The sequence below is a fragment of the Eucyclogobius newberryi genome, unplaced genomic scaffold (assembly GCF_026437365.1).
Source record: "Eucyclogobius newberryi isolate DKJ021-1_F unplaced genomic scaffold, fEucNew1.0.hap1 SCAF_6, whole genome shotgun sequence".
NCBI classification, from domain to species: Eukaryota; Metazoa; Chordata; class Actinopteri; order Gobiiformes; family Gobiidae; genus Eucyclogobius; species Eucyclogobius newberryi.
Window position 1 is genome coordinate 8,892,348 of NW_027316278.1, and position 10,645 is coordinate 8,902,992.

The following is a 10,645-nucleotide window of genomic DNA, read 5'->3' on the forward strand; positions in this document are numbered from 1 at the left end:
TCAAGTTTATTTTTTGACAAGAGTTCAACTGAAACTGCCAAATGGAATGTATGCAAACACTATGTCCTGTACATTTCTCAGCTGCCTCATCTTATTTAATAAGATTTTCCTGAAGACCAACCACATCCTCATAGTTTAAGTTCAAGTGACTGTTGCTCTTTTTGTACTTTGTCCATTTGTACAATTGTTTAATGTTTATACTTGATATTCAAACTGCCTTTTTTCTACATTAACTTTATAATCAAACAGTGCAAGCTTCTCCCATGGGGTCTTTAAGACCATATTGTTTAAGAGTCTGCTATTGTGTGCGAGCTTTATGACATCCAATGATCAGAGCCTATATTACTACTTAGTGTGTGCATGTGCAATCTTTTCTAAAGAAAAATATAATGAATCAACTGGTTTGTGCATAATATTTTAATTTGAATATTCAACAGTTTAGGACAGGGGTGTCTAAACTTTTTTTCACTGAGGGCCGCATTTTGAAACTTCTACAGAGCTGAGGGCCACAAACAACCCTACAATGAAGTGAACCATTCAACATTTTACATTTGACATAGTTTCACCTTTAATAAGACTTTGAACAATCATATTAGGTTTAAATAACATAAACGTGTTTGAATTTTTCCAATATTCCAGTAAAACTTACTTTTTTTGTTTGGGCCAACTTCGCAGGAAGGTCTGAGGGCCACATTTGGGAAACCCCTGGTTTATGAACGAGCAGTTAACGTTTAAAAAAATCAAAATGAAATCCACGACTGGATGAAGTAAAATTGTAACGTGTCGGTGTAATCCCTCATTCGTCCAGGCGTGTTCCATTGTAGAAAAAGCTTCAGTTGTAGTCATCTGGACTCAGTTAGAAAAAATTAGACGTTTCCACTCTCATCCAAGAGTCATTGTCAATAACAGAATTTAGGTCGAGAACTCCGATATTTGTACTATTCTGTGGTAAATCCAGCCCATTGGGCTGGTCCTGGTCCTCTACCTTTCCAGGGGTTCAGTATACCATTATAGATACCAGGAGGTTGAATCTTAGCCCTCCATTCCCGTTTAAAGAAGGTCTTTCTTTTTTGACAAAAATAGCTTCCTTAACTCCTCTTTCAAACCATCTTTTCTCCCTGCTTAGGGGTGAGGTGAAGATTTTAAGCAGGGAGAAAAGATGGTTGAAAGAGGAGTTAAGGAAGCTATTTTTGTTAAAAAAGAAAGACCTTTTAACAGGAATGGAGGGCTAAGATTCAATCTTCCTGGTATCTATAATGGGATCCTGAACCCCTGGTAGAGGACCAGGATCAGGACATTTAGATGCTAATCAGGTACTCTGGGTGTGTGAGCCAGGGTCTCACAAAGACAAAGAGGATACTAATAGCCCATTAAAAGTCTGAATAGGCTCGGTAGATACAAGGGGGGGAGTTTCTGTTGAAACAAGCAACTCTTTCCACTTCAGGAAGGTTCCGCCCAATGGGGCTGGACTTACCACAGAATAGTACTATCTATTTTATTGACAATGACTCTTGGATGAGAGTCGAAACGTCTAATTTTTTCTAACTGAGTCCAGATGACTACAACTGAAGCTTTTTCTACAATAAAATTGTAACATTTAAATAATTATTTAAAACAACTTCTGGAACATTAAAATTAAATTCACAAGAACAAAAATGACCAATTCAGTCATGTTTTTGGCTTCTAAGACTGCGAGGAACATTCAAACAAACTTAAGAAAGCAGTCTAGACCTCTAGAGGTAAAACAACAGGTTGTCCAGTTTGACATTGGGCTCTCTGTGGATGTGGTTTCCCACGAGGAAGGCCAGTTTGTGTGCGTACTGGCACGGAGCGGGCACACGGATGATGCCCTGCAACAGAGAGAAATATAAAGTGTCAGTCCCACACACAGTCCCACACACAGTCCCACACACAGACATACACACACAGTCCTACACATACACACTGTCCTACACACACAGACATACACACACAGTCCTACACATACACACTGTCCTACACACACACACACACACACACACACACACACACACACACACACACACACACACACACACACACACACACACACACACACACACACACACACACACACACACACACACACACACACACACACACACACACACACACACACACACACACACACACACACACACACACACACACACACACACACACACACACACACACACACACACACACACACACACACACACACACACACACACACACACACACACACACACACACACACACCTGCCAGTTGAAGTACATGTGGCACATCTTGTAGGTGAGGCGCTGCATGTGGTCAGGCTTCAGTCCGCTGGTGTCGTACACAACATTGTAATGAGTTGGGGCAACACTTCCTTGATTGACAGCTTGGCTCACAATGTAGAAGTCATACCTGTCAATCAAAAAAGATGTCAGGAGTAGTTCTCAGAATTGGAGGAGAGAACACTTAGAGGGGCTGTGCCTTTGTTCACGTCCTGAAGTCAAATCTGCTTCAGTAAAGATTAATTGTAAAAACACCACTTTCTCTGCATCCAATTATCAAACATTGTTTTTTAGCTTCAACGTGAGAGCAAAACTCGCTCTGGCTTCAGAGCTGTGAGAAGTACTTAGAAAGTGATTGCGGTGAGTTTTGGATGCTCAGAATGCCTTTGGTAAATGATTAATACTTGTGGAACTGCTGCAAAGAGTTTAAAATGCACTAGTTCTGTTTTTCACAGTGAGAATCAGGCAGTGTCTTTAATAAGTACAAAAGAAACTGCTGTAAACAGTTCATACACTTTAAGACTATGAGAGGAGGCTTCATTTGACATCCAGCTCGACTTTATCCACTCACCACTCTGGACGGGTGACTTCAGAGTCCACGATGGTCCCCGGGGGAGGGTTCAACACTTTGCCATTGATGAGTGCAAAGAACCTGCTGTTGATGCGCTTCTTCACCACCACCACACTGAGCTTCGGCCTGAAATATATAAAACAAGACATTTCATAGTCTGTGTAATCCCTCGTTCGTCCAGGAGTGTTCCACTATAGAAAAACATTCAGTTGTTCAAGGCATTTCATCATTTAACGCAGCGTACACGTAGTCTTGGCCCATAGACTTGATGGCCTCCATGATCTGTGCGACCTCATAGTTGACGACGCTGTGGAGCTGGCCGTCTCCCACTCCGTCTCGGTACACGATGATGCGCGAGGGCAGACACTGATTGAACTTCAGGTACTCTTTCAGAGCTCCGGCGAGGCACTTCTTCAGACCATCCATGATCTCCTGACCTCTGTGCTGCAACACACAGCTCGAGTACCACCTGAAGAACGAGATCGGACATCAAAAACAAACCAAAACTAACCTCAACTGGACAATCTGAAACTCAAAATGTAAACGCACCTGCTCATGCCCTGGTTCAGGCTGGCCACTAACGCACCAATGGACCGTTTCCCCGCAGCGGTGTCATGGTAACAGTCGATGCCCACAATCATCAGCTGCTTGAGCTAGAAACAAGAAACATGTCAACATGATGCACCTTAAACAGGAGTGAAAGGGTAAATACTGGGACATGGTTTGGGCTTAGACAGGTTTCCCATGATGCCGCTGTGCTACTGAAGAGTGTCTGGCAGAGGCTGAGCCTGACACGAGTCTTACAGGGATCTCCACGCTCCACAGTTCTCCTCCCATCTTGCAGGCCATTTGAAGAGCGATCTTGGTGCAGACAGACATCAGGCCCTGAGGTTTGCTGAGCGTGCGACTCACGACGCACTGGCTGGGCGTGGGACAGTCCACACACAGGTACTTTTTGACTGAATCGTACTTGAGCTGATTGATGCTGGAGAGGACCACGACCACCTACAGAAATGTGCACGTTACAGGATTAACACTTGCACCAAGGTCATTTGTTGTGATTTTTTTTAGTTTACAATCTGTGTTTGTGGCGACACGTTCTGCTGCAGGGCTCTGAGCAGAGACTCTTGACGATCCTCATATTCAACCCTGACAGGTAAAAGCAACGCGTAAGACTTTGACACTTAAGCATTAAAAATACATTTTAAATCACATCAAATACATAAATAGAATAAGTGGCTCACATCACCGCTCGCTGAAGGCAGATCCCAAGTCCATCACAGACTCTTGGGAGGCTTTGCATGAACGCCTGAGCCTCAGTGGTGTTGCGTCGCGTGAAAAACAGCAGCCAGTTGGAGAAATGCGAGGGGCTCGTCAGAGGAATCCCACGCATCTCTCTAGACCATTCAGCACGACTGGGATTATACTCGTACTGTGGGGACACAAGGTTTCACCACATAGTCCAAGCATTTATCAATAATGTACCATTATCTTGACAATTATATGCAGAATATTTACAGATTTTTGTCCCTGAAAGATCCTCTCGGCAGGAAGCACCCTGCCGGTCATTTGGACGAGCTGTTTGTCAAAGCTGAGACCCCACTTGTCCAGCTCGGACTGCGCTTCGTCATTTCTAAAACACAGGAAAGCGGCTCATTAGACAATAATATTCAGTCGAGCTCTATTTCAATTTAAATGACAAAAGATTCGAGCACTTACTTCTGTATGTTGGTGATGAATCTGCTGAGGCGCGTCTCTCGGTCTGCAGGGCTCAATCGAGTATGAACGCTCAAATCTCTCATGATGTTGAAATCTGAGCGCATCTTGTCAGTCATTCCTGCAAATCAATGCATTTCAGTGAGAATGACCACACCCCTGTTCTTCGGAGCTCTGCAGTGTGAAATGGTGACCTGTGAGGTAGCACAGCTCTGGGACCAACAAGGCGGGGCCAGGAGGAGGGCCTCCACTGGGACCAACAATCTTCTTCACGTGACTGACCAGCATCACCTGGTTGCAGTCCACGATGCTTATACCATATTGCTGCAAGAAAACATTTGAGCAGATGAAGCCGTGACGGTGCCAGAGCTGGATTTGTGTCATTGTTGAGTCACTTACGTTATTGAAATAGTTCCTGAAAGAAATCTCAGTGTCTCCCTTGGTGAAGGTGTTGTTGGGTGTGCGGTCCCATGCGATGTCATCAACCCTGTACGTTTTGTTGTTGTACCTACACAAAAACCCCAGTGAAAGACGATTGCATCCATGACACAGAGAGAACCCGGCACCGTCGCCTGTCGCACGCCGTACTTTGTGAGGACGATCAAACCGACGAGCTCTTTGGTACAGACGTCTTGAAAGCGGTGAGCCGGACACTGCTGCTTGAGGTTGGCCAAGAAGTCGAGGACGGTCTCACTGCGGAGGACCCTGTGGCTCACGTCGGTGCACAGCATGATGGACGACTCGTACGGCAAGATGGTGGTGGTGTAACCGGGCCAAATGGTCAGCCTGGAAAAGGTGAATATTTTATACAAAACATTTTGGTGAAGAAATTCGGCAATGAATGAAGGAACATATGATCAGAAGAGTAGATTGTGTGTACTTGTGCTTTGGGATTTCAAGAGGATCGTTTGGGTTGTAGTAGTTTCTTCCAAGCTGTTGCATCTTCAGCAACTTCAAAATCCTAATAAAAAATAAACAAAAAAAATACAGTGCATATGAATAATGGCTTAACATTTAGTGGGTGCAGGACTACTATAATCGAAAAAGCACACAAACTTTCTGAAAATGATGTTGTAGAACTGGATACACACAGGAGACACCGGTGGCAGCTCATTGGTCAGTGTCACAGTTATTTGAACCTTTTCCCCGTTCCTCGTCTCGCTGTGGAGCACAGTCTCCTGAACACATCACAGCAGAGTGCAAACACTGTTACGGTACACTTCATTGTGTGGGATTTGGCCCTCTGCGTTTGACCCATTCTTCAATTGCGCCGAGTCAAGGCGTCAGGAGCAGCCCGAGGACCCAGGCTGCGAAATAGACGGGGGCCCGGGGCACGCAAGCAGTCAAATCTCCGGCGGGCCCGCGGTTTGAATTAGGAGGGGGCCCGTCGTGCCCCTGTTTCTAAAATCCAGATTTAACTAGTAATTTGGCCATATTCGGCGCATTTTCATCACTTAAGTTTCGTTTTGACAGACATGCCCACTTCGCGGTCTTCTCGCTTCTCATTGGCCGAGCGGGGTCCGTGAAAGCGGGCTTCTGATTGGCCGCTGCGTTCGTGTCTTGTTCATGTGTCCTCGGAAATGCCCGGTGTAATTTTCCGGCAAAAGTGAAGACTGAATAGCGGACTGAGTAAAGTTGTTTACAACAAAAACTGTATGTCGATGTTGAAGTACCACCCCCCACCCAATTGACAAAAAGTTACTGAAGAAAAAAAAAAGATTATGAGAAGACTGAAAGGGACAGACAATATATGGAGTGGTGGGACACACCTGTCCCCTGAATCAGTCTGACAGGAGCAGGATTGTTGTACTGCACTGTGCGTTTGGCTTTTCCTCAAAAAGGGATTCAAACAAGCCACAAGTATTTGTTTGACAAGCTTTGGTATTTAACAGAACTCTTACAAGCTACTATTTGAACAATATTGATACTTGATTTGTTCCCTGACAAGAAGATTATGATTCAGAATATTTATTATAAAAACATAAGATCTCCTTGCTGTGTCTGTACTCAGGTTATTTTGTAGACTGTGATTTTATTTATTCCTGCTGCAGAACATATAAGATCTCCTTGTGTCAAATGCTGAAAACAGCATTTATTTTGTATCTAAGAAACATTATTATAATATATTAAACAGTATTGAAAGATCATGATCTCTGGTTTATAGGAATTCAGCATTTGTGCTCTTCCTTCATATCAAATAAAAGTACTTTAAAATACTTTAAATTGTTTTACATGCTAATAACGAGGTTTAAAACAACAAATCGATCTTGTTCTTATGGCGCCGCGATGCCGCGCGCGCTTGTGGGCCCCTGAAATTGCTGGGGGGCCCCTAACTTTTTTTTAGGTAGGGGGCCCCCCTGGCCCCTAACTTTTTCTCAGCCTGGGACCGATCTGCAGATGGTGTGCGGGGCCCGGAGGAAACCCGCCCAGACACGAGAAGAAAGATGCAAAATCCGCAGAGAAAGGCCCGGGCGGCGAGTATGTTGTACCTTGCTGTGCAGCCTGAGAGGCAGGAAAAGCAGCGCTCCATCAAAACTTCTAGCCGAGCCCAGGATTTCCTCGTGCTGATAGAGAAGAGCAGATCGGAGGCGTCGAGACTCCATGGGGGGATTAAAGTCCACGTGGTACTGATACAAGACCCACTGAGGCCGGGACAGGATACGAAAGTAGTTTGTGGAGAGCGGGATGGGCCGTCCGGACACGCCTGTTGGAGAAAGTGATCGTTGAAATATCACTTCCCTGAAAAAGCACTGCGTTTATATAAAAAGGATACAACAGACCGGTCTTGGAGTCTTTGACGTGCTCCATGGCCTGTCTGGTGTTGATCCCGACATCGTTGAAATCTCGGCGATGGCCTCCACGCTCCCCGAGCTTCACTTGTTGGAATCCGGCTGAAATCTGCAGGAGAGCTAGAAATATAGAGCAAGTCATCACATTATTCAAATATTCACTGTTTGAAACACAAAACAAATTGAAGCAAGTTCAAGACCGGATGGACACCAATGATGATATTGATATAATTAATCAAACTAACGGACAGGAAACCACACCAGCATCACCAATGCAAAGTCTGTACTTAGTCAGCAAATAGCAAAACCAAAAATGGGAACGTTTTAGCTGGAATGGAACATCAAATAGAGCGGTACAATTTGAATAATACAATAAATACACCATGATGGACGCCACAGCAACCTTTATTTTTCCCCATCAGAAGCTTAATACATGTTTTTTGTGAGTGTAAAGATAATTAATATGTAAATGAGATTCCTGCAAATAGTCATCTGATTGATGATATGGAAGAAAGTTGCTTATTTTATTTGAAAGTTTTCAGTTTTATTTTGAAAAAATGTTTTAAGTGTTTAAAAGTTAATTTGTTAGTTTTTTTTATTTTTTAAATAGAATGTTTACAAATACATTTGAAAGAAATAATATTGCTACATCAATGGAAAATATTGATTGTTAGTCAATTTTGTGTTTTGAAATTATCAAATTGCTATAGAAAATTTGAAAAAAATAATGAATTTTAAGCAGCGTCGCTTTACAAGAGAAAATCCTTAATCTGAGCCCTGATACTACAAAGGCACATGCACTACTTTTACACTTGAAGTCGCCATGACAGGCTCATGTTTTTCTAATTATGACTTAGTTTGGTGGTATAGAACCTGTGGTAAATATTTATCATAGTTTACATCCGTTAAGTAGCAGTTTGTGAATAGTGATGAGACACAAATGTTTAACGTTAGAGGAAGTAAATCCCTATGATGTCATTAATGAGATGAGCCATGAAGTGACAATTTACACAATCATTCAACTAAACAAAAGATGTTTTCAGGTCGTATATATTGTCAAAGTTTGACTGATGACTGTATATTTCATGCATTTTGGCCTTGGTATATAATATGGACTCTCGGTAACATCAAACAACCAATGAACGCTGATCATTTTAGTCAAACTTTTAGACAGTTTTACAACAGTGGAACAGACTCACCTTCTTCAGTGAAGGGCCCTGGAGTGGTCTTCTGCCTTCCTCTGCCCACTTTGGCCTCCTCCACTGCAGCAGCCTCTCTGGACTGGTCCTTCAAACACAGCGTGGATGAGAGTGATATTAGCCTCATTTGCACTCATCAGAAGTAACACTATGGGTTAGTGGAGACACTTACAGCACCAGGGGCCCCTGTCTCCTGCCCGCGGGCCCGTCCTCTGGCCCTCGCTCGGCCGGTCATGGTTTTCTGCTACTGCTAAACAGAATATTGAAAAAACACGACTTTATTATTTTAAAACGTACATTTTCTTTACAAGTAATGACACACATAGACAGTTTTATAACATTAACAATAGATATTTTATAGTAGAGTAACTTGCTGAAGCACGTGATGACTAGCTAGCGGCTAAGCTAATTCACACGTGGCTTATGAGCTAGGGCTAATCACGCAATGCGCACGTTAAATCTTTCAATCTAACAGTTCATTTTTAAGTTTAATATTTGCCATAACAAGAAGATTACAACTGAATTCTGAAAAAATCATGAGTAAAATGTTCTTCAAAGTCTCCTCTAAAATAATATTTTATAATATAATTTATATAAAATGTATATATATATTCTGAAAACGTGCTGCAGCGTATACTTACAGTACACGGTGTATACATACAGTGTATACTTACAGTACACGGTGTATACATACAGTACACGGTACAAGGTCTCCTCAGAACACGTTCTGTGGGATCCACTTGGAGCAGGTGCTGCAGGTGGGGACACGCGCCTGACGTCACGGGCCTCCTCACTCAGATATTCTTACGCGTTAAACTTTGATACACATCATAAATAATAATTTCACGTGTAACATTTTGGCCATTTGATCGGATTATGAAGATATAAGTCTAAAAGCTTAGTTATGATGTTAAAAATAGAATAAAAGTAGCACAAGAAGAGTTCAAAATGCTCAAATTGGAACTACATTTTTATGGTTCCACCAATTTGTATTGGTCGAACATGTACGTGTACATATGCACTTGAGCCACTAGAGGGAACTAGAGATGCACAGTTGTCTTGCTCTTGTTTTTCTGAGGATGATTTTAGAAAAAAATAAACATTTTACCTGGCTATATATTATTGTTATAATATACAGCTGGCAGCCCGGTGTAAACGCTCTCTCTTCTTTCTCACACTTATTGTGCTTTATCTCTTATATTTTGTAAATATAGTTAGTATATTTTTTCTATTTTACTGTACGATAGGGACACGCGCTGGAATAGTTTTTTAATTCAACTGTTTTTGACTTTTTTCGGCTGGATTTGAGCATTTTTCGTTGCGTTCGTTGTGTTGTTGTGACGTGAGCTAGCTCCGAGCGAGCCCACCAGCCCCCCCCCCCCCCCCCCCGCGCCCTCCGGCCGCGCTAAAGTACGGCGTGTCGTCGGTACACGTTTATATACACGTTTATATGAAAGAGGAACTTCACGAACGATCCGGACACGCACTGGAATCGCTTTAAATTAACTTGTTTTGACTTTATTCGGCTGGATTGAGTGTTTTCGTCGTGTCGTTGCGATGTGTCTTGGCTCTGAGTCCCCCGGCTCCGGCCCCGCCCCCCGGCTCCGGCCCCGCCCCCGGCCCCGCCCCCCGGCTCCGGCCCCGCCCCCGGCCCCGCCCCCCGGCCGGCGCCGTACCGCGTTTCCACAAAGGAAGAACTCATGAAACTGCAGAGAACAGTCGTCTTACCCGGAGATCGTCACGTTATCCCGTCGCAATACTGACTTAACCTAATACTGATGTGCAATTCCGTCATATGTGCAATTACTGTGAAATTCATGGGCAATTACTGTGAAATTCATGTGCAATCTATGTGCTGTCGTGACACATATTCATGTGCAATTACTGTCGGGATCACACGCAATGGTATTTATTTATTTATTTATGTGTCTATGGGAGTTTTTATTTATAGGAGATCTTCTACTGAAAGTGTTTTTCAGACTTCCTATAAGTGATCTGTTCTTCTGGATCTACCTGCGTTGCACCAATGAAATTTCCCCATGTGGGACAATAAAGGAATATCTTATCTTATCTTATCTTATCTTATATCTTAT

The 10,645-nt window shown here is 43.1% G+C and overlaps 1 protein-coding gene across 1 annotated transcript; it reads right to left on the reverse strand.

The window, feature by feature from the left end:
• Positions 1 to 411: 411 nt before the first annotated feature.
• LOC140346386 (piwi-like protein 1) lies at positions 412 to 9,009 on the reverse strand. The gene is made up of 19 exons (XM_072432411.1): positions 8,725 to 9,009; positions 8,553 to 8,640; positions 7,345 to 7,473; positions 7,054 to 7,268; positions 5,621 to 5,742; positions 5,445 to 5,525; positions 5,153 to 5,350; positions 4,964 to 5,072; positions 4,759 to 4,888; positions 4,568 to 4,685; positions 4,367 to 4,481; positions 4,093 to 4,280; positions 3,925 to 3,997; positions 3,653 to 3,853; positions 3,398 to 3,501; positions 3,093 to 3,317; positions 2,849 to 2,974; positions 2,260 to 2,407; positions 412 to 1,850 (listed from the first exon to the last, which is right to left on the reverse strand). Exons 1-19 carry the CDS (start codon positions 8,785 to 8,787, stop codon positions 1,734 to 1,736), a joined length of 2,550 nt encoding a protein of 849 aa, XP_072288512.1. The 5' UTR covers positions 8,788 to 9,009; the 3' UTR covers positions 412 to 1,733.
• Positions 9,010 to 10,645: the final 1,636 nt, after the last annotated feature.